This window comes from Petromyzon marinus, unplaced genomic scaffold (genome assembly GCF_048934315.1).
Source record: "Petromyzon marinus isolate PM22_M1 ecotype Great Lakes invasive population unplaced genomic scaffold, UKy_Petmar_22M1.pri1.0 PM_G_Scaffold_4, whole genome shotgun sequence".
In the NCBI taxonomy this organism is placed as follows: domain Eukaryota; kingdom Metazoa; phylum Chordata; class Hyperoartia; order Petromyzontiformes; family Petromyzontidae; genus Petromyzon; species Petromyzon marinus.
Genome location: NW_027422983.1, coordinates 3,155,581 through 3,179,116, shown reverse-complemented (window position 1 = coordinate 3,179,116; position 23,536 = coordinate 3,155,581). Strand labels below are relative to the sequence as shown.

The 23,536-nt window shown below is 52.7% G+C and overlaps 1 protein-coding gene across 1 annotated transcript; it reads right to left on the bottom strand.

Moving 5' to 3' along the window:
• Positions 1–264: 264 nt before the first annotated feature.
• LOC142916603 (uncharacterized) lies at positions 265–22,203 on the bottom strand. Its single transcript, XM_076061742.1, has 11 exons — positions 21,896–22,203; positions 20,822–21,020; positions 19,735–19,913; positions 11,588–12,441; positions 11,214–11,379; positions 10,010–10,369; positions 7,571–7,819; positions 2,942–3,098; positions 2,749–2,809; positions 1,412–1,513; positions 265–1,229 (listed from the first exon to the last, which is right to left on the bottom strand). Exons 1-11 carry the CDS (start codon positions 21,987–21,989, stop codon positions 1,182–1,184), a joined length of 2,469 nt encoding a protein of 822 aa, XP_075917857.1. The 5' UTR covers positions 21,990–22,203; the 3' UTR covers positions 265–1,181.
• Positions 22,204–23,536: the final 1,333 nt, after the last annotated feature.

The following is a 23,536-nucleotide window of genomic DNA, read 5'->3' as shown; positions in this document are numbered from 1 at the left end:
TGTATAGTATAGTGTAGTGTATAGTATAGTGTAGTGTATAGTGTAGTGTATAGTGTAGTGTATAGTAGTGTATAGTGTAGTGTATAGTGTAGTATATAGTGTAGTGTATAGTGTAGCGTATAGTGTAATGTATAGTGTAGTGTATAGTGTAATGTATAGTAGTGTATAGTGTAGTGTATAGTGTAGCGTATAGTGTAGTGTATAGTGTAATGTATAGTGTAGTGTATAGAGTAGTGTATAGTGTAGTGTATAGTGTAGTGTAGTACACTAGCACATCACACTGGTGGGTTAGCGAGCCAAGCAACAACATTTGCACTCTGGATACCGTGACATTTCCCCAGCAATCACAACAACCAGCTTCGTCAGGCGACAGCGATCTAACCCGGACGATATCGGCTCGCCGAAAACCAACAGCATCAAACTACGAAAGTGCCGCGGCATCGCGGGAGTGGCCGATGAAACTGGCCGGGCTCGGGGAGAAATAAAAAACTGAGACGCTGACGTGGCGCACGAAGGCTCACGGCGTTGTACGCGCCATCGTGACGCCGCCTGTCGCCCCGACAAAACAATATAATATAAACACGCGGAACTCCCTCGGTGCCGGACGTCGTGACGGACCGTGCCAATGTCGCCGCTCGTTGACCCCCGGCCACGCGAGGGAGAATTTAAATTCTCCCCCCACCCCCCACCCCCCTCTCCCTGGCTCCCTGGCACGACGCCCAGTCGCCTCCCGTCCAGCGGCACACCAACGCCGGGGGAAAGCGCTGGGAGGTGAGAGACCGTCGCGAAGACTAAAATAAAATAACAAAAACACTGCGTCCGGTTTACGGAGAGCTCTTTCGTAAAACAAATTCCCACCCCCACCCCACCCAAAAAAAAAAAGTTAAAAGCCAAACTCGGGGCACCGATTGTAACCGGCACGAGGCAAATATCCCCCAATGCTGAAAAACATCGCTCAGTTGGGATCAAACAACAACAACAACAATTCTTCTTGGTTCTTTCGGGGGGGGGGGGGGGTTCACCCGCTCGCGAAGCGACAATCCCCGGCGTTGCCGCCGGCAACCATGGCAAGGTGGGGCACGGCAAGGTGGAGCACGGCAAGGTGCAGCACGGCAAGGTGGAGCACGGCAAGGTGGAGCACTCTCGCTCCCCCACCCCCCCGCCCCACCCCGAGCCGCTTCTCAAAAATCTTCCTTCCACTCCTCGTCGTCATCTTCGTCTGTGAAAACCTGCGCGGGTCGGAATAAATTAGAGAGACGGTGACCGACCCCACCCCCCACCCACCCACTGGGGTGGCCAGAAGCAGATCGCTCACTCAGCCTAAGCAGGAGCATCGGTGATGTGGGCGGACACTCACTCGCCGCTCGCTCACCGCTCGCTCACCGCTCGCTCGCCACCCACCCCTCCTCACCGTGTAGTCGTAGCTGCCAGCTCCGCTGTCTTGGTGCTGAGGCTGCGGTGGCAACTCGTGCAGCTCCATATCCGCCGTGTTGCCACTCTCTAGCGTTAGCAACTACACACGGAGCATCCCCACAACACGCACAGTGTGTGGTGAGTCTGTGGGTCTCTGTGTGGTGAGTCTGTGGGTCTCTGTGTGGTGAGTCTATGGGTCTCTGTGTGGTGAGTCTGTGGGTCTCTGTGTGGCGAGTCTGTGGGTCTCTGTGTGGTGAGTCTGTGGGTCTCTGTGTTGTGAGTCTGTGGGTCTCTGTGTGGTGAGTCTGTGGGTCTCTGTGTGGTGAGTCTATGGGTCTCTGTGTGGTGAGTCTGTGGGTCTCTGTGTGGTGAGTCTGTGGGTGTCTGTGTGGTGAGTCTGTGGGTGTCTGTGTGGTGAGTCTGTGGGTCTGTGTGGTGAGTCTGTGGGTCTCTGTGTGGTGAGTCTGTGGGTGTCTGTGTGGTGAGTCTGTGGGTGTCTGTGTGGTGAGTCTGTGGGTCTGTGTGGTGAGTCTGTGGGTGTCTGTGTGGTGAGTCTATGGGTCTCTGTGTTGTGAGTCTATGCGTCTCTGTGTGGTGAGTCTATGGGTCTCTGTGTGGTGAGTCTATGGGTCTCTGTGTGGTGAGTCTATGGGTCTCTGTGTGGTGAGTCTATGGGTCTCTGTGTGGTGAGTCTGTGGGTCTGTGTGGTGAGTCTGTGGGTCTCTGTGTGGTGAGTCTGTGGGTGTCTGTGTGGTGAGTCTGTGGGTGTCTGTGTGGTGAGTCTGTGGGTCTATGTGGTGAGTCTGTGGGTGTCTGTGTGGTGAGTCTATGGGTCTCTGTGTTGTGAGTCTATGCGTCTCTGTGTGGTGAGTCTATGGGTCTCTGTGTGGTGAGTCTGTGGGTATTATTTTGGCAATCGTCATCAGGAGGAGAAACGAGGGGTAAGAAAGCTGCTGAGCAGGCAGCAGGCTGTTTTAAAGTTTTAAAGTTGGGTGTAGCCCAAGGGTCATAAACGAAGTGGGCACAACTTTACCGAAAGACCCAAAGAAAATGAATTCCTGCAGTCACAAAAGCTTTAGGTCGAGTCTAAGTGTGTCTCTATATATACACTACACTATACACTACACTAGTATAGACTACACTATACACTACACTATACACTACACACTAAACTATACACTACACTACACACTACACTATACACTACTATACACTACACTATACACTACACTATACACTACACTACACACTACACTATACACTACACACTACACTACACACTACACTATACACTACACTATACACCCCTCTGTGTCCTGGCGGTGTGCCACTCACATAGCCACGGTCGCCCTCCGCGTTTCTCCGCGGTGCCTTGGGGAGAGTGTGGGAATCCTCCCTGCACGCATGTGGGTAGTGAGGGGGTAGTGGGGGGGGTGGTGGGGGGGGGCACAGCGGCAGGTCGTCACAAAGATGACCCCGCGGGCACCGCCGACGTCCGCCCCACGTCCGAGAGAAGCGAGCGACTCACGTGGGGCCCCAGGGCTCCTGCCAATGCTGCTGCTGCCGGCGGCGTCGGCGGCGGTAGAGCAGCAGCAGCAGCAGCAGCGTGGCCACCAGGGCGAGGGACACGGCGAGGATCGCGGCCGGAGCGGCCCAGCTGGCCCGGCCCGCCGCCGCCGCCTTCTCTGCGTGGCACAACAACAATCCCCCGCGTGGCGTCAGCGTGCCGCCGTAGCACGACGACGACAACCGCCGCGATGACCACACGCGCCAGGCTAGGTGCGCTTTGAGGCTCGTGCCGCTCGCACCCGGGCGTTGCGGGTCGAGGGAGCGAGACAAAGGGACGGACGGAGACAAAATTCCCCCGTGAAGGCCCCGGCGGACTGTCGGGGCGGGTGCCGTTAGCGAGTATCAGCAGCTGTGAAGGCCGTGATTGTGACAAACGAGGGGATGGGTGGCCAGAACAGGGACACACACACGGACACGTACCAACAACAACCGCCATTCGCCACTAAGTGGCGGTGACATCACCACGACGCTTGTGCCAGGCTATGTGCACCCTGAGGCCACGTGAAGTGTCGAACGCCCGCTGGCAGGAGGTCACGGGGCAGACCCAGGTGCCACGGGTCGACTGACTGAGATGACTGGCTGATGCACCACCTGTGCCCCCTACTGTGGCAACCTTCTGTGCTTTAGCCACCCGGCGCTCCGCTCGTTGTTGTGAGCGTCGCTCCTCCGCCCTCCGTTGTTGTTGGAGGGCGACTGCCTCCAACTGCTTAGTAGCGTCCTTCACGAGCCTCCTCCACAGAGGCCGATCTTGACACCGCTGGTACCAGTCATCGGCAAGTCCACTCAGCTCCACGTCCTCCTGTACCACATCACTCCATCTCTTCTCTAGCCCGTGCCGCGCCCGTTTAGCCCCCTCGATCCGGCCAAACAAAAGCTGATTCGGCATGCAGTGGCTGGGCATGCGGGCTACATGGCCCAGCCAACACAGCCTTGCCTGCCGGAGGAGCTCACCGATGGGACTTTGTCCAGATCTTTCAAGGATTTGTGAGCTCCTCACACAATCCAGCCTGGTTAAACCCAGGATGGATTGTAGGCAGGCCAGCCTAAATGTTTCTAACCGGCGAAGATGTTCCATTAGGGGGGTCCACGTTTCGCAAGTGTAGGGAAGGGAGGGAATGACCGTGGCCGAGAAGACCTGAAGCTTAGTGCGGAGCGACAGACCAGGTAGCTTCCACACAGCGTTACGCAACCGATGAAAAGATATTGCCGCTCGACTGATTCGGAGACCTCTGCTGTTAAACTGGAGCCAGTCATAAGCACACTGCCCAGGTATGGGAAACTCTCCACTCTCTCCACAACTGCCCCATCACTGCCCCATCACCGATTTGGAGTTGTGGGGGTGGAGTGTCCGATGGTACAAAATACCCAGGCAGGTGCTTAGTTTTGGTGGGGCTGATGGTAAGGCCCCACCTCTTAGTGGCACGCTCCAGTCTCAGCAGCAGCGTCTCCAACTCCTCTTCTGAATGAGCAGCTATTACCAAATCATCAGCATACATAACGTGGTTGAGCAATAGGGAGCCATCCCTTGACCGCACCCGGGCATCGACCAGCCTCCCATCATATCTGTACCATATGGAGATTCCCCCGGTACAGCTATTGAAGGCTTCACGAACTACGTGGTTAAAATAGATGTTAAATAATGTGGGAGCCAGAGGACATCCCTGTCGCACCCGAAGGTGTACAGGGAATGACTCTGACTCCCGGCCACGTAGTTTTACCCGGGCCCGCTCACCATCATGAAGGTCCTTAATGATCATGAGCAGAGATTCAGGTACTCCAAAAGCACAAAAAACAACCCAGAGCCCAGGCCTACTGATGGTATCATAGGCCTTGACCAGGTCAATAAAGCAGAGATGTAGGTCTTGTTGGAATTCCCTACACCTCTGCTGTAGCAGACGGACAGAAAATATGGCATCTGTGCAGGACCGCCCTTTCTTGAAACCGCATTGGGGCTCCGCAAGCCTCTCCTCAGCGTGCCTGGCAAGGCGATGTTGAATAATCCTTGCCAGGACCTTTCCCGGCACACTGAGGAGTGAGATGCCCCTGTAGTTGTTACAGTCTGTTGTTGTTACAGTCTTAAAAAGGGGGACCACCAGGGCATCCTTCCAATCCTGCGGAACCCGTCCAGTGGTCCAGACAGTTGTTATGATGTCATATAGGGCAGTCTGTGCACAAACGCCGCCCTCCCTCAGCATTTCGCTTAGGAGATCATCTCTGCCCGCTGCCTTTCCTAGTCTCAGACTCCGGATCGCCTTCAGTACTTCCTCAACAGATGGCACCTCAGGCAGCCACTCACAGGGGGTGACTTCTTCCAATATTTGAGGCACCGCAGCCTCAGCAGGGTCATCCTCGCTTTGTGCCACGATGTTTTCCTGGCTGAGGGATTTTCCCTCCCCCAGGACCTCACAGAAATGCTCAGCAAATCTGCAAACCTGTTCCTGGGGGTCGGAGATTGGGTCACCGTTTTTTCCCCTAATGATGGTAATAGGTGTGGCGCTGCAGATTACTTTTTTGATGGAGTTAAATAGAGATTTGTGATCATGGGCCACTGAGGCAGACTCATCTCCTCAGCAACCCGCGACCACCACCCATCCTTGCAGCGCCTCACGGCTCTCCGAACCTCCGAGCGAAGGCTGCGGTAAGCCTCCTCATTCTCTGACGTGGGATTCTGTAGCCGATGACAGTGGACCTGTCGCTTTTTCTCGACCATCCTGAAAACCTCCTCTGTCAGCCAGGGTCTCTGGGGAGGTCTGGACCGCGTACCCAAAGCAGCCATTGCAGCTGCATGAGTCACAGTCCTAAACCTCGCCCATTTACCCTCGACATCAGGAGGAGTCGGGGACGATGCCAATCCCAGCCGCCAGCGATGATGAAATTCTCGCTTGCAACTTTCATCAGATAAGTGAGACCAGGCCACTTTAGGTTGGAATGGAGTCCTGGGTGTACACCCACCACCAGAGTGGAAGAATGGCAGGCGCATCTTACATATGACTAGTCGATGGGCAGAGGGCAGGTCAGCTTCACGGTCGGTCCTGGTGTCAAGGACATGGGATCGCATCCGCTGGTCCGTCACTATGTAGTCCAGCAGATGTTCTTGCTTGGACCCGGCATGCATCCATGATGTTGTGTGGATGCGCCGATGCCGGAACAACGTGTTGGTAATTACAAGCCCATGGGCTGCACAAAAATCTAGCAGCCTCCTACCGTTGTTATTGAGCTGATCTGGCCCATGCCCTCCAATCACTCCAGACCAGGTGAAGTATCATGACCAACTCAGGCATTGAAGTCACCCAACATGATGACTCTATCCCGAGGGGCCACTTTAGCCAGCACCTGTGACAGGTCATAGATGGCATCTGACTCATCGGCTTTGCCTGCATCCCTCCACGGATGTTCATCTTCGGTGGGGGCATAAGTAACCACGACCACCATTCCTTGTCTCCGGTTGATGGGAAGGCGAGCCCAAAGTAGCCTGGGGCTTACAGCTTCCCACACCTCACCGCCACGCTCCCACGCCCCCTTCATTCTTTTGTTCAAAAGAAGAGCCACACCCTGTTGTTTGGCAGTCTGCTGCCCCGAGTAGAGGACTGTCCACCCCTCATGGTGGCAGGAGCCAGAGCCGGTCCACCGGACCTCCTGAATGCCACATAGATCCAGGCGGTACCGGTCCAGCTCCCGACAGAGGAGTGGCAGCCTCTCCTCCGCAGTGAGCGTTCGAACATTCCACGTGGCTACCCGTAGTGGTTTTTCGTTGTTTCTGGAGGAGCCCCGAGGGTAGATATTCAATCTCCTGGCTCCGCCAATTGGGGTTTGGGCAGGAGACGTCATAGACGCCTGGCCCCCCGGGGCCTCCGGCACAAGCTTATTAGTTATATACTTAATTTGCGGTTTAGTGGTAATTAATAGAAGGTGGAGGGGTTACCAGCCCCTCGCACCTGTCCAGAGCCCCCGTTTAGCCCCTGTGGTGGACACATATGCCATGAGGGGAGGAGCCAATCACAATTGGACCTCCCCCCACAGCACTGTCCACGACAGAGTTGCCCGTCCGGCACCGCGAGGAGGTAGGGGGTTGTTTTGCCGGACACGCACGCACACACACACGCACATGGACACACACACGCACACACACATGCACACACACACGCACACACAAAGATCCCCCGTATAGCCTTAACAGACTGTAGGGGCAAGTGCTGTTAGCGAGCACCTATGAAGGCCGGAACGGTACACGAGGGGGTGGGTGGCCAGCACCATGCCCGACCGCCTTTGTCTCCCTAGTGGCAATGTTTACACACCACACCAAGTACTCATTTGAGGCTGAGTCGACCTAGGGGAGGCCCGGGACCGGTTCAGATAATCGTCACTGGTGTTGGCCGTGAGCGAGAATCGAACCCGAGTCGCCAGGTTCATAGCGCAGCGCGCTAACCGCTACACTACCGCTCCCCACGCACACACACACGCACACACACACGCACACGGACAGACATGCATGCACACGCACTCGGACAGACACGCACTAACACACATGCATGCACGCACACACGTACATGGACACACACGCATGCAACATTCAGAGATGCAAACAAACCTGTTCGTGTGTCCAGTTGCCTGTTCGGACCGAAAGTTGTGAGTTCAACCGGCGTGCAACAGACGGCGGTGGTGGCGTCTACATCGGTAGAACGTGAAGATCCAGTGTCATTTACATCTGTAGAACGTGAAGAACCAGTGGCATCTACATCTGTAGAACGTGAAGAACCAGTGGCATCTACATCTCCAGAAGGTGAAGAACCAGTGGCATCTACATCTCCAGAAGGTGAAGAACCAGTGGCATCTACATCTGCAAAACGAGAAGAACCAGTGACATTAACATCAACAGAATACGAAAAACCAGTGACATGTACATCTGCAGAACATAAAGAACCAGTGGCATCTACATCTGCAGAACGTGAAGAACCAGTGGGATCTACATCTGTAGAACGTGAAGAACCAGTGGCATCTACATCTGTAGAACGTGAAGAACCAGTGGCATCTACATCTGTAGAGCGTGAAGAACCAGTGGCATATACATTTGCAGAACGTGAAGAACCAGTGGCATCTACATCAATAGAATGTGAAGCACCAGTGGCATCTACATCTGCAGAACGTGAAGAACCAGTGGCATCTACATCTGTAGAACTTGAAGAACCAGTGCCATCTACATCTGTAGAACGTGAAGAACCAGTGGCATCTACATCTGTAGAACGTGAAGAACCAGTGGCATCTACATCTGCAGAACGTGAAGAACCAGTGGCATCTACATCTGCAGAACGTGAAGATCCAGTGTCATTTACATCTGCAGAACGTGAAGAACCAGTGGCATCTACATTGCAGAACGTGAAGAACCAGTGGCATCTACATCTGCAGAGCGTGAAGAACCAGCGGCATCTACATCTGCAGAACGTGAAGAATCAGTGGCATGTACATCTGCAGAGCGTGAAGAACCAGCAGCATCTACATCTGCTGAACGTGAAGAACCAGTGGCATCTACATCTGCAGAGCGTGAAGAACCAGCGGCATCTACATCTGTAGAACGTGAAGAACCAGTGGCATCTACATCTGCAGAACGTGAAGAACCAGTGGCATCTACATCTGCAGAACGTGAAGAACCAGTGGCATCTACATCTGCAGAAGATAATGAGCTTTGGGTCTCTGTGTGAGTCTATGGGTCTCTGTCTGAGAAGTCTATGGGTGTCTGTGTGAGTAGTCTATGGGTGTCTGTGTGATGAGTCTATGGGTTTCTGTGTGAGTAGTCTATGGGTCCCTGTGTGAGTCTATGGGTCTCTGTGTGAGTAGTCTATGGGTCTATTGGGTAAAGTCACGTAGGTAAAAAATAAAATAACAAAAATCACGACGTTTCGGCCACAACACAAGCGGCCTTCATCAGGTGAAGGGACGAGACTATCTGGAGGACAGCGCTGGAGTGAAAAAAAGCCACGCTCAGATCACGACCTTTAAGCTGTGTGAGAAGAAAAAGGCCAAGTGCCTTGACAAAGGAATTAGCATAGAATTTAGCATTGAAATGGCTTATTGAAATAGCGAAGTTAAAGTATACACATCTGCAGAGGCACCCCTTGACAAAGGAATTAGCATAGAATTTAGCAATGAAATAGCTGAGTGATTAGCTTGTAACTGGTCACAGAAATAGCTATGTTAAAGTCAGAGCATATACATTCACCGAGGCACCTAGTACAAATCAAACAGGAGAATTTAGCGAAACACAACCACGCTCAGACCGCGGACCTTTAAACTGTGTGCGAGCAAACAAGGTGTCCTGACAAAGAAATTAGCATAAAAATTAGTATTTGATTGGCCGATTTTAGAAAAGAGGTGGTGTACGTGCCGGTGGACTTGCCGTTTGGCGCGGGGGGGGGGAGGGGGAATTTACCTATTGATGGTGTGAAAAGGGAATTTATAAGAGCTGCGAAAGTTTGGGGTACCACTACTTGAAAAAATATACTGTACCATTGAAATTAGTTTAATGTTTAGTTCGATTTAGAACATCTTTCCAATGGTTGTTTTTTGTTTGTTATTTAATTTTTTACCTACGTGACTTTACCCAATAGAACCAAAGAGTATGGATCCTAGCAGTCACGAAAGCTTTAAATCTAGAATAGTCTATGAGTGTCTGTGTGATGAGTCTATGGGTCTCTGTGTGAGTCTATGGGTGTATGTGTGAGTAGTCTATGGGTCTCTGTGTGAGTAGTCTATGGGTGTCTGTGTGAGTAGTCTATGGGTGTCTGTGTGAGTAGTCTATGGGTGTCTGTGTGAGTAGTCTATGGGTGTCTGTGTGATGAGTCTATGGGTGTCTGTGTGAGTAGTCTATGGGTCTCTGCGTGAGTAGTCTATGGGTCTCTGTGTGAATCTATGGGTCTCTGTGTGATGAGTCTATGGGTCTGTGTGAGTAGTCTATGGGTCTCTGTGTGATGAGTCTATGGGTCTCTGCGTGATGAGTCTATGGGTCTCTGCGTGGGGCAGTGCCAATCCTCACCGATGACAGAGAGGCTGACCCTCCCCTCGTAGTTGCCGTGGGGGAAGGTGGCCACGTGGCAGAGGAAGAGGCCCCCGTCGCCAGCCTGCACGTCCAGCAGCTCCAGCGAGACGTCGCCGGGAGGCACCCCAACGCGGAACCGCAGTCGGCCCGCGAGGGACGAGTTGGTGTACGCCGTGCCGTGCAGCGGGCTGAGCGCGGCCAAATTGGCCCCCGCCCAGACGTCGTCACGGGAGGCCTTCAGCCAGTTGGCCTGCACCACCACCACGGCCGCTCCCCACAGGACGCAGCGCAGCAGCGCCACCTTCTGGCCGACCACCGCCGTGACCTGGCCGTCCGTGTCGACACCCACACGAGGGGCTGGGTGGGAAGACCACGCAGAGACCCATAGACTACTCATAGAGACCCATAGACTACGCATAGAGACCCATAGACTACTCATAGAGACCCATAAACTACTCACACAGACACCCATAGACTACTCACAAAGACCCATAGACTACTCACACAAAGACCCATAGACTACTCGCACAGAGACCCATAGACTACTCGCATAGAGACCCATAGACTACTCACACAGAGACCCATAGACTACTCACACAGAGACCCATAGACTTCTCACGCAGAGACCCAAAGACTACTCACACAGAGACCCATAGACTACTCACACAGAGACCCATAGACTTCTCACGCAGAGACCCAAAGACTACTCATAGAGACCCATAGACCACTCACACAGAGACCCATAGACTAGTCACACAGAGACCCATAGACTACTCATGCAGAGACCCATAGACTACTCACGCAGAGACCCATAAACTACTCATAGAGACCCACAGACTACTCACACAGAGACCCATAGACTACTCACACAGAGACCCATAGACTACTCACGCAGAGACCCATAGACTACTCACGCAGAGACCCATAGATTACTCACGCAGAGACCCATAGACTACTCATAGAGACCCATAGACTACTCACACAGAGACCCGTAGACTACTCATAGAGACCCATAGACTACTCACACAGAGACCCATAGACTACTCACGCAGAGACCCATAGACTACTCACGCAGAGACCCATAGATTACTCACGCAGAGACCCATAGACCACTCATAGGGATCCACAAGACTACTCACACAGAGACCCACTTCACACGCACAAAAATACCTCTCACTCATTCACTCAGCCACCCACTCACCCACGGTGCTGTGTGGTGGAGGGACGGAGACACACGACAGTGGAGACCACTCCCCTGCCTTCCACCGTGGCAAGTCGGCTACCATTCTCACGCGGACGCAGTACTCATCCTCCCGTCCCGGCAGAAGCATCATTTGGTGTTGGTACCGGCATCCGATGAAGCGCTCCTGGCAGTAAGCATCATCATCATCATCAGTAGTAGCAGCAGTAGTAGTAGCAGCAACAGCATCATCATCAGTAGTAGTAGCATCATCAGTAGTAGTGTCATTGGTAGTATCATCATCATCAGTAGCAGCATCACCACCCACCCACCCAACCACACACATCTCCCGCCACAACCTCCCGACCCCTGTCACAACTCCGGCAACCTCTCACCGTGCGTCGAACACCGCCTCTTGTCGAGATGTCAACCTGATGGTGGAACTCCACGTCGTGGGACACCAGCGTCCTCAACCCACGCCCAACGGAGACCAACAACGACAGCTTCCACACCTCCGGCTCTCCGTCAACCGCCGCCTCCAACTCCCCAGCCTCCCCAGGACCACCGTCGTCGAGGTTGTCGCCATCGACCTCGACGTCGTCGTCACGGCGGTCATCATCACCGCCGTCATGGCCATCGTCATCACCGCCGTCACGGTCATCGTCATCACCGCCGTCACGGCCATCATCGTCGTCGTCACGGCCATCGTCATCACCGCCGTCACGGCCATCGTCATCACCGTCGTCACGGCCATCGTCATCACCGCCGTCACGGCCATCGTCATCACCGCCGTCACGGTCATCATCGTCGTCGTCATGGCCATTGTCATCACCGCCGTCACGGCCATCGTCATCACCGCCGTCACGGTCATCATCGTCGTCGTCATGGCCATCGTCATCACCGCCGTCACGGCCAGTGTCATCACCGCCGTCACGGCCATCATCGTCGCCGTCACGGCCATCGTCATCACCGCCGTCACGGCCATTGTCATCACCGCCGTCACGGCGGTCGTCATCGTCGTCGTCACGGACATCGTCATCGTCGTCGAAGTCGTCGCCATCGACCTCAACGTTATAGTCACGGCGGTCATCATCACCGCCGTCACGGACATCGTCATCGTCGTTGTCTTCATCGTCACCCACAACACCGCACTCCTCATCCTCCTCCTCCTCCTCACCATCGCCCTCCTCCTCCTTCCCCAGCGTCAGTTTGTCGAGCCTCAGGGTGAACGACGGAGCGCTGAGCACAGCTGAGACACGGGAGAGGGGGGGTCATGGCGAGGGATGTTTGTGTGATCTCCCCCTGTCCTACAGAGTGTGTGGAGTTTGTGTGATCTCCCCCTGTCCTACAGAGTGAGTGAGTGGAGTTTGTGTGATCTCCCCCTGTTCTACAGAGTGAGTGGAGTTTGTGTGATCTCCCCCTGTCCTACAGAGTGAGTGTGAGTGGAGTTTGTGTGATCTCCCCCTGTCCTACAGAGTGTGTGGAGTTTGTGTGATCCCCCCCTGTTCTACAGAGTGTGTGGAGTTTGTGTGATCTCCCCCTGTCCTACAGAGTGAGTGGAGTTTGTGTGATCTCCCCCTGTTCTACAGAGTGTGTGAGGGGAGTTTGTGTGATCTCCCCCTGTTCTACAGAGTGAGTGGAGTTTGTGTGATCTCCCCCTGTCCTACAGAGTGAGTGGAGTTTGTGTGATCTCCCCCTGTCCTACAGAGTGTGTGAGTGGAGTTTGTGTGATCTCCCCCTGTCCTACAGTGAGTGAGTGGAGTTTGTGTGATCTCCCCCTGTTCTACAGAGTGAGTGTGTGGAGTTTGTGTGATCTCCCCCTGTTTTACAGAGTGAGTGGAGTTTGTGTGATCTCCCCCTGTCCTACAGAGTGAGTGAGTGGAGTTTGTGTGATCTCCCCCTGTCCTACAGAGTGTGTGGAGTTTGTGTGATATCCCCCTGTACTACAGAGTGAGTTGAGTTTGTGTGATCTCCCCCTGTCCTACAGAGTGAGTGAGTGGAGTTTGTGTGATCTCCCCCTGTTCTACAGAGTGAGTGGAGTTTGTGTGATCTCCCCCTGTCCTACAGAGTGAGTGTGAGTGGAGTTTATGTGATCTCCCCCTGTCCTACAGAGTGTGTGGAGTTTGTGTGATCTCCCCCTGTTCTACAGAATGTGGGGAGTTTGTGTGATCTCCCCCTGTCCTACAGAGTGAGTGGAGTTTGTGTGATCTCCCCCTGTCCTACAGAGTGTGTGAGTGGAGTTTGTGTGATCTCCCCCTGTTCTACAGAGTGAGTGGAGTTTGTGTGATCTCCCCCTGTCCTACAGAGTGAGTGGAGTTTGTGTGATCTCCCCCTGTCCTACAGAGTGTGTGAGTGGAGTTTGTGTGATCTCCCCCTGTTCTACAGAGTGAGTGGAGTTTGTGTGATCTCCCCCTGTCCTACAGAGTGAGTGGAGTTTGTGTGATCTCCCCCTGTCCTACAGAGTGAGTGGAGTTTGTGTGATCTCCCCCTGTCCTACAGAGTGAGTGGAGTTTGTGTGATCTCCCCCTGTTCTACAGAGTGAGTGTGTGGAGTTTGTGTGATCTCCCCCTGTTTTACAGAGTGAGTGGAGTTTGTGTGATCTCCCCCTGTCCTACAGAGTGAGTGAGTGGAGTTTGTGTGATCTCCCCCTGTCCTACAGAGTGAGTGAGTGGAGTTTGTGTGATCTCCCCCTGTCCTACAGAGTGAGTGGAGTTTGTGTGATCTCCCCCTGTCCTACAGAGTGAGTGGAGTTTGTGTGATCTCCTCCTGTTCTACAGTGAGTGAGTGGAGTTTGTATGATCTGCCCCTGTTCTACAGAGTGTGTGAGTGGAGTTTGTATGATCTCCCCCTGTCCTACAGAGTGAGTGGAGTTTGTATGATCTCCCCCTGTTCTACAGAGTGAGTGGAGTTTGTGTGATCTCCCCCTGTCCTACAGAGTGAGTGGAGTTTGTGTGATCTCCTCCTGTCCTACAGAGTGTGTGAGTGGAGTTTGTGTGATCTCCCCCTGTTCTACAGAGTGAGTGGAGTTTGTGTGATCTCCCCCTGTTCTACAGAGTGCGTGGAGTTTGTGTGATCTCCCCCTGTCCTACAGAGTGAGTGGAGTTTGTGTGATCTCCCCCTGTCCTACAGAGTGAGTGGAGTTTGTGTGATCTCCCCCTGTTCTACAGAGTGAGTGTGTGGAGTTTGTGTGATCTCCCCCTGTTTTACAGAGTGAGTGGAGTTTGTGTGATCTCCCCCTGTCCTACAGAGTGAGTGAGTGGAGTTTGTGTGATCTCCCCCTGTCCTACAGAGTGAGTGAGTGGAGTTTGTGTGATCTCCCCCTGTCCTACAGAGTGAGTGGAGTTTGTGTGATCTCCCCCTGTCCTACAGAGTGAGTGGAGTTTGTGTGATCTCCTCCTGTTCTACAGAGTGAGTGGAGTTTGTGTGATCTCCCCCTGTCCTACAGAGTGAGTGGAGTTTGTGTGATCTCCCCCTGTCCTACAGAGTGAGTGGAGTTTGTGTGATCTCCCCCTGTTCTACAGTGAGTGAGAGGAGTTTGTATGATCTCCCCCTGTCCTACAGAGTGAGTGGAGTTTGTATGATCTCCCCCTGTTCTACAGAGTGAGTGGAGTTTGTGTGATCTCCCCCTGTCCTACAGAGTGAGTGGAGTTTGTGTGATCTCCTCCTGTCCTACAGAGTGTGTGAGTGGAGTTTGTGTGATCTCCCCCTGTTCTACAGAGTGAGTGGAGTTTGTGTGATCTCCCCCTGTCCTACAGAGTGCGTGGAGTTTGTGTGATCTCCCCCTGTCCTACAGAGTGAGTGGAGTTTGTGTGATCTCCCCCTGTCCTACAGAGTGAGTGGAGTTTGTGTGATCTCCCCCTGTTCTACAGAGTGAGTGTGTGGAGTTTGTGTGATCTCCCCCTGTTTTACAGAGTGAGTGGAGTTTGTGTGATCTCCCCCTGTCCTACAGAGTGAGTGAGTGGAGTTTGTGTGATCTCCCCCTGTCCTACAGAGTGAGTGAGTGGAGTTTGTGTGATCTCCCCCTGTCCTACAGAGTGAGTGGAGTTTGTGTGATCTCCCCCTGTCCTACAGAGTGAGTGGAGTTTGTGTGATCTCCTCCTGTTCTACAGAGTGAGTGGAGTTTGTGTGATCTCCCCCTGTCCTACAGAGTGAGTGGAGTTTGTGTGATCTCCCCCTGTCCTACAGAGTGAGTGGAGTTTGTGTGATCTCCCCCTGTTCTACAGTGAGTGAGAGGAGTTTGTATGATCTCCCCCTGTTCTACAGAGTGAGTGGAGTTTGTGTGATCTCCCCCTGTTCTACAGAGTGAGTGGAGTTTGTGTGATCTCCCCCTGTTCTACAGAGTGAGTGGAGTTTGTGTGATCTCCCCTTGTTCCACAGAGTGAGTTTGAGTGGAGTTTGTGTGATCTCCCTCTGTCCTACAGAGTGTGTGAGTGGAGTTTGTGTGATCTCCCCCTGTTCTACAGAGTGACTGGAGTTTGTGTGATCTCCCCCTGTACTACAGAGTGAGTGGAGTTTGTATGATCTCCCCCTGTTCTACAGATTGAGTGAGTGGAGTTTGTGTGATCTCCCCCTGTTCTACAGAGTGAGTGGAGTTTGTGTGATCTCCCCCTGTCCTACAGAGTGAGTGAGTGGAGTTTGTGTGATCTCCCCCTGTCCTACAGAGTGAGTGAGTGGAGTTTGTGTGATCTCCCCCTGTCCTACAGAGTGAGTGGAGTTTGTGTGATCTCCCCCTGTCCTACAGAGTGAGTGGAGTTTGTGTGATCTCCTCCTGTTCTACAGTGAGTGAGTGGAGTTTGTATGATCTGCCCCTGTTCTACAGAGTGTGTGAGTGGAGTTTGTATGATCTCCCCCTGTCCTACAGAGTGAGTGGAGTTTGTATGATCTCCCCCTGTTCTACAGAGTGAGTGGAGTTTGTGTGATCTCCCCCTGTCCTACAGAGTGAGTGGAGTTTGTGTGATCTCCTCCTGTCCTACAGAGTGTGTGAGTGGAGTTTGTGTGATCTCCCCCTGTTCTACAGAGTGAGTGGAGTTTGTGTGATCTCCCCCTGTCCTACAGAGTGCGTGGAGTTTGTGTGATCTCCCCCTGTCCTACAGAGTGAGTGGAGTTTGTGTGATCTCCCCCTGTCCTACAGAGTGAGTGGAGTTTGTGTGATCTCCCCCTGTTCTACAGAGTGAGTGTGTGGAGTTTGTGTGATCTCCCCCTGTTTTACAGAGTGAGTGGAGTTTGTGTGATCTCCCCCTGTCCTACAGAGTGAGTGAGTGGAGTTTGTGTGATCTCCCCCTGTCCTACAGAGTGAGTGAGTGGAGTTTGTGTGATCTCCCCCTGTCCTACAGAGTGAGTGGAGTTTGTGTGATCTCCCCCTGTCCTACAGAGTGAGTGGAGTTTGTGTGATCTCCTCCTGTTCTACAGAGTGAGTGGAGTTTGTGTGATCTCCCCCTGTCCTACAGAGTGAGTGGAGTTTGTGTGATCTCCCCCTGTCCTACAGAGTGAGTGGAGTTTGTGTGATCTCCCCCTGTTCTACAGTGAGTGAGAGGAGTTTGTATGATCTCCCCCTGTCCTACAGAGTGAGTGGAGTTTGTATGATCTCCCCCTGTTCTACAGAGTGAGTGGAGTTTGTGTGATCTCCCCCTGTCCTACAGAGTGAGTGGAGTTTGTGTGATCTCCTCCTGTCCTACAGAGTGTGTGAGTGGAGTTTGTGTGATCTCCCCCTGTTCTACAGAGTGAGTGGAGTTTGTGTGATCTCCCCCTGTCCTACAGAGTGCGTGGAGTTTGTGTGATCTCCCCCTGTCCTACAGAGTGAGTGGAGTTTGTGTGATCTCCCCCTGTCCTACAGAGTGAGTGGAGTTTGTGTGATCTCCCCCTGTTCTACAGAGTGAGTGTGTGGAGTTTGTGTGATCTCCCCCTGTTTTACAGAGTGAGTGGAGTTTGTGTGATCTCCCCCTGTCCTACAGAGTGAGTGAGTGGAGTTTGTGTGATCTCCCCCTGTCCTACAGAGTGAGTGAGTGGAGTTTGTGTGATCTCCCCCTGTCCTACAGAGTGAGTGGAGTTTGTGTGATCTCCCCCTGTCCTACAGAGTGAGTGGAGTTTGTGTGATCTCCTCCTGTTCTACAGAGTGAGTGGAGTTTGTGTGATCTCCCCCTGTCCTACAGAGTGAGTGGAGTTTGTGTGATCTCCCCCTGTCCTACAGAGTGAGTGGAGTTTGTGTGATCTCCCCCTGTTCTACAGTGAGTGAGAGGAGTTTGTATGATCTCCCCCTGTCCTACAGAGTGAGTAGAGTTTGTGTGATCTCCCCCTGTTCTACAGAAGGAGTGTGTGGAGTTTGTGTGATCTCCCCCTGTTTTACAGAGTGAGTGGAGTTTGTATGATCTCCCCCTGTCCTACAGAGTGAATGAGTGGAGTTTGTGTGATCTCCCCCTGTACTACAGAGTGAGTGAGTGGAGTTTGTGTGATCTCTCCCTGTCCTACAGAGTGAGTGGAGTTTGTGTGATCTCTCCCTGTCCGACAGAGTGTGTGAGTGGAGTTTGTTTGATCTCCCCCTGTCCTACAGAGTGAATGAGTGGAGCTTGTGTGATCTCCCCTTGTCCTACAGAGTGAGTGGAGTTTGTGTAATCTTCCCCTGTCCTACAGAGTGTGTGAGTGGAGTTTGTGTGATCTCCCCCTGTCCTACAGAGTGAGTGGAGTTTGTGTGATCTCCCCCTGTCCTACAGAGTGAGTGAGTGAGTGGAGTTTGTGTGATCTCCCCCTGTCCTACAGAGTGAGTGGAGTTTGTGTGATCTCCCCCTGTCCTACAGAGTGAGTGGAGTTTGTGTGATCTCCCCCTGTTCTACAGAGTGAGTGGAGTTTGTGTGATCTCCCCCTGTTCTACAGAGTGAGTGGAGTTTGTGTGATCTCCCCCTGTTCTACAGAGTGAGTGGAGTTTGTGTGATCTCCCCTTGTTCCACAGAGTGAGTTTGAGTGGAGTTTGTGTGATCTCCCTCTGTCCTACAGAGTGTGTGAGTGGAGTTTGTGTGATCTCCCCCTGTTCTACAGAGTGACTGGAGTTTGTGTGATCTCCCCCTGTACTACAGAGTGAGTGGAGTTTGTATGATCTCCCCCTGTTCTACAGATTGAGTGAGTGGAGTTTGTGTGATCTCCCCCTGTTCTACAGAGTGAGTGGAGTTTGTGTGATCTCCCCCTGTTCTACAGAGTGAGTGGAGTTTGTGTGATCTCCCCCTGTCCTACAGAGTGAGTGGAGTTTGTGTGATCTCTCCCTGTTCTACAGTGAGTGAGTGGAGTTTGTATGATCTGCCCCTGTTCTACAGAGTGTGTGAGTGGAGTTTGTATGATCTCCCCCTGTCCTACAGAGTGAGTGGAGTTTGTATGATCTCCCCCTGTCCTACAGAGTGAGTGGAGTTTGTGTGATCTCCCCCTGTTCTACAGAGTGAGTGTGTGGAGTTTGTGTGATCTCCCCCTGTTTTACAGAGTGGAGTTTGTATGATCTCCCCCTGTCCTACAGAGTGAGTGAGTGGAGTTTGTGTGATCTCCCCCTGTTCTACAGAGTGAGTGAGTGGAGTTTGTGTGATCTCTCCCTGTTCTACAGAGTGAGTGGAGTTTGTGTGATCTCCCCCTGTCCTACAGAGTGAGTGAGTGAGTGGAGTTTGTGTGATCTCCCCCTGTTCTACAGAGTGAGTGAGTGGAGTTTGTGTGATCTCCCCCTGTTCTACAGAGTGAGTGAGTGGAGTTTGTGTGATCTCCCCTGTTCTACAGTGTGAGTGGAGTTTGTGTGATCTCCCCCTGTCCTACACAGCAAGTGAGTTGAGTTTGTGTGATCTCCCCCTGTCCTACAGAGTGAGTGGAGTTTGTGTGATCTCCCCCTGTTCTACAGAGTGAGTGGAGTTTGTGTGATCTCCCCCTGTCCTACAGAGTGAATGGAGTTTGTGATCTCCCCTTGTTCTACAGAGTGAGTGGAGTTTGTGTGATCTCCCCCTGTCCTACACAGCGAGTGAGTGGAGTTTGTGTGATCTCCCCCTGTCCTACAGAGTGAGTGAGTGGAGTTTGTGTGATCTCCCCCTGTTCTACAGTGTGAGTGGAGTTTGTGTGATCTCCCCCTGTCCTACACAGCGAGTGAGTGGAGTTTGTGTGATCTCCCCCTGTCCTACAGAGCGAGTGGAGTTTGTGTGATCTCCCCCTGTCCTACAGTGTGAGTGGAATTTGTGTGATCTTCCCCTGTCCTACACAGCGAGTGAGTGGAGTTTGTGTGATCTCCCCCTGTGAGCCGAAGACACACACACAGGCAGAAAAAGTCACAGACATACACAGAGACACAAACACACAGAGAGACACACACAGACAAAGATGACAAAGATCCTCCGTGTAGCCTGAAAAACACCGTTGGGGCAAGTGCTGTTAGTGAGCACCAGACAGGCACGGACAAAGAGAGACACAGAGAGAGAGACACAGAGAGAGACACACACACACAGACACAGAGAGAGACACACACACAGACACAGAGAGAGAGACACACACAAAGACACAGGCATATGTACAATCTCGTGCCACTCACTTTCCCTCAAGGGCACGACCACAAGCGCTACCCAGGGTGAGGATCGCGATGGCGAGGATGAGAAGGATAATCTCACACGGAGGAGGTAGCGGCCACCGGGATCGTCCAGCGCCAAGGAGACGTCGCACCGTGTCTCCGTTGTGGCAGCGCAGACGGTCTGCCAGCGGGCTCGTCTGAAGCTGCGCAGACAGAGACACAGGGAGGAGTGGTGAGGGTGGTGAGGAGCCAGTGGGTGAGAGAGACGTGTGTGTGTGAGTGGGTTGGTGGGTGAGTGGGTTGGTGAGTGAGTGGGTGAATGGGTGTGTGTGTGAGTGAGTGGGTTGGTGGGTGAGTGGGTTGGTGAGTGAGTGGGTTGGTGAGTGGGTGAATGGGTTGGTGAGTGAGTGGGTGATTGAGTGGGTGAGTGAGTGGGTGATTGAGTGGGTTGGTGAGTGAGTGGGTGAGGGGGTTGGTAAGTGGGTTGGTGAGTGAGTGGGTGAGTGAGTGGGTTGGTCAGTGAGTGGGTTGGTGAGTGGGTTGGTGAGTGAGTGGGTGAGTGGGTGGGTGAGTGGGTTGGTGAGTGAGTGGGTAAGTTGGTTGGTGAGTGGATGAGTGAGTGGGTTGGTGAGTGAGTGGGTGAGTGAGTGGGTTGGTGAGTGAGTGGGTTGGTGAGTGGGTTGGTGAGTGAGTGGGTGGGTCAGTGGGTTGGTGAGTGAGTGGGTAAGTTGGTTGGTGAGTGGGTGAGTGAGTGGGTTGGTGAGTGAGTGGGTGAGTGAGTGGGTTGGTGAGTGAGTGGGTTGGTGAGTGGGTTGGTGAGTGAGTGGGTGAGTGGGTGGGTGAGTGGGTTGGTGAGTGAGTGGGTAATTGGTTGGTGAGTGGGTGAGTGAGTGGGTTGGTGAGTGAGTGGGTGAGTGAGTAGGTTGGTGAGTGAGTGAGTGGGTGAGTGAGTGGGTGAGTGAGTGGGTGAGTGGGTTGGTGAGTGGGTTAGTGAGTGAGTGGGTGAGTGAGTGGGTTGGTGAGTGAGTGGCTGAGTAAGTGGGTGAGTGAATGGGTTGGTGAGTGAGTGGGTTGGTGAGTGAGTGGCTGAGTGAGTGAGTGAGCATCTCACAGTTTGCTCTGAACTGTGTATGTAACATTCAGGAACGTTGAGTTGGTCGTGGTGGTGGTGGTCGAGTTGATGGTTAAAGGATCAACAAGTGGGGGTCTATCCCCTCCATCCCCACTGGGAGCCGCTTCAACGGGGTCCCAGCAAAGGGTCGCCAGGAGGTCTCGAGACTCCAAACGAACATTCAGTGGGAACAGCGGAGCTGGGCAGATGGGGAAAAAACACTCAAGAGTGCGCTAACCACTGCACCACCACTCCTCACTCACACACACAGTGCGTTAACCACTGCACCACCACTCCCCACACACTTACACACACAGTGTGCTAACCACTGCACCACCACTCCACACACACACAGTGCGTTAACCACTGCACCACCACTCCCCACTCACACCCACACAGTGTGCTAACCACTGCACCACCACTCCCCACTCACACACACACAGTGCGCTAACCACTGCACCACCACTCCACACACACACACACAGTGCGTTAACCACTGCACCACCACTCCCCACACACACACACACAGTGCGCTAACCACTGCACCACCACTCCCCACACACTTACAGTGCGCTAACCACTGCACCACCACTCCCCACTCACACACACAGTGCGCTAACCACTGCACCACCACTCCCCACTCACACACAGTGCGCTAACCACTGCACCACCACTCCCCACACACTCACACAGTGCGCTAACCACTGCACCACCACTCCTCACTCACACACACAGTGCGCTAACCACTGCACCACCACTCCTCACACACACACTCACAGTGCGTTAACCACTGCACCACCACTCCACACACAGTGCGCTAACCACTGCACCACCACTCCCCACTCACACACACAGTGCGCTAACCATTGCACCACCACTCCCCACTCACACTGCGCTAATCACTGCACCACCACTCCCCACTCACAGTGCGCTAACCACTGCACCACCACTCCCCACACAGTGCGCTAACCACTGCACCACCACTCCCCACACAGTGCGCTAACCACTGCACGACCACTCCCCCACAATCACAACCTGGCACCCGATTTATCGACCACCTCGGGCTCTGCTCACCGTGGCTGCTGCACGTGACGAGGTGGTGGAGGAGGAGGAGAGGCAGGATGAAGGGGAAGAGTAGGCCAAGTTTGTAGAGTTTCGACATCGCCATTAACCCCACACGCAGCCACGTGGCCGCCTCACCCAAGTCACGTGCTGAGGAAATCGATTCAAGGTTTAATTAAAAACTCGGATCGATTCCTATGGGGATAACAAATGCGAATCGATAGTGGTCAAAAATGTAGCCGATGGCATCGATCCCTATTGGGACTGCATTGGAATTGACGTTGGTCGTGAGTGTACAATGGAATCGAATACATTTTCGATAACATGGAAATTGATTATGGCGATTTGTTCTAATAACATAGGAATCGATCTAGCTAGTGATTTAAAGCGCATAGAATCGAATCCCATTGGGATACCTACCATGAGAATCGATTGTGTAGAAAAGGAGAGCGTTTAGAATCGATTCCTAATGAGATAACATTGTAGTCTATGAATCAGAATCAGAAAGGGTTTTATTCACCATGAAAGTTCACACCAACACGGAATTTACTTTGGCAGGATGGTGCATACATTCAACATATAGGAATCTAAAATCTTAAATAAGTTTTAAACAAATCTTACTATAATAATAAGGGTTAAAAGTCTAACTACCACCAAGGGGCTGAAGTATATAAAATTGAATAAATATCGAATATAAAATAGCTTTAAGTAATTTAAAAATAAAAAATACAAATAGGTTAACATAGTTAATATCGGCAAGGTTTCATTATGTAGATAAAATGTTAAAATCAGTGTAAGCCCTTGGCCTTGTTTAACAGGCCAGCAGCAGATGGGAAGAAGCTGTCTTTATGGCGTGAGGTTTTGGTCCTGATGGACCGAAGCCTTCTGCCGGAGGGGAGTAGCTGAAACAGAGAGTGTCCAGGGTGGGAGGAATCCGCCACAATCTTCCTCGCTCGCCTCATGGACCTTGTCGTGTGCAGGTCCTCGAGGGTTGGTAGATTGCAGGCAATCACCTTCTCAGCAGTGTGGATGATACGCTGCAGTCTGCTCTCGTCCTTGGCAGTGGCAGCAGCGTACCAGATGGTTATGGAGGAGGTGAGGATGGATTCAATGATCGATGTATAGAATTGCACCATCATTGTCTTTGGTAGGTTGAATTTCTTCAGCTGCCGTAGAAAGTACATCCTCTGTTGAGCTCTCTTGGTGAGGGAGCTGATGTTCAGTTCCCACTTGAGGTCCCGGGAGAGAATAGTGCCCAGGAAGCGGAAGGACTCTACAATTTTGACTGGGGAGTCTAACAGGGTGATGGGGGTGAGGGGGGCTGTATTCTTCCTGAAGTCCACAACCATCTCAACTGTCTTTAGAGCATTTAGCTCTAAGTTGTTCTGGCTACACCAGGTCACCAGGTTGTCAGCTTCCCACCTATAGTCAGACTCATCCCCACCAGAGATCAGCCCAATGAGGGTGGTGTCGTCCGCAAACTTCAAGTGTTTGACGGACAGATGATTGGAGGTGCAGCTGTTGGTATACGGGGAGAAGAGCAGAGGGGAAAGGACGCAGCCCTGAGGAGTTCCGGTGCTGAAGGACTTGGAGTCGGAGATTTGTGTTCCCAGCTTAACGCACTGCTTCCTGTCAGACAGGAAGTGTGATCCA

Bases quoted from the DNA above. Each gene is read 5' to 3' on its own strand.
- LOC142916603 (XM_076061742.1), bottom strand. From the start codon at position 21,989: ATGGCGATGTCGAAACTCTACAAACTTGGCCTACTCTTCCCCTTCATC. The intron at 2,810-2,941 runs GTGAGTCGCTCG...ACATGCGTGCAG, and splicing joins CAGGAGCCCTGGGGCCCCAC to GGAGGATTCCCACACTCTCC. The intron at 1,230-1,411 runs GTGAGGAGGGGT...CGACCCGCGCAG, and splicing joins CTGGCAGCTACGACTACACG to GTTTTCACAGACGAAGATGA.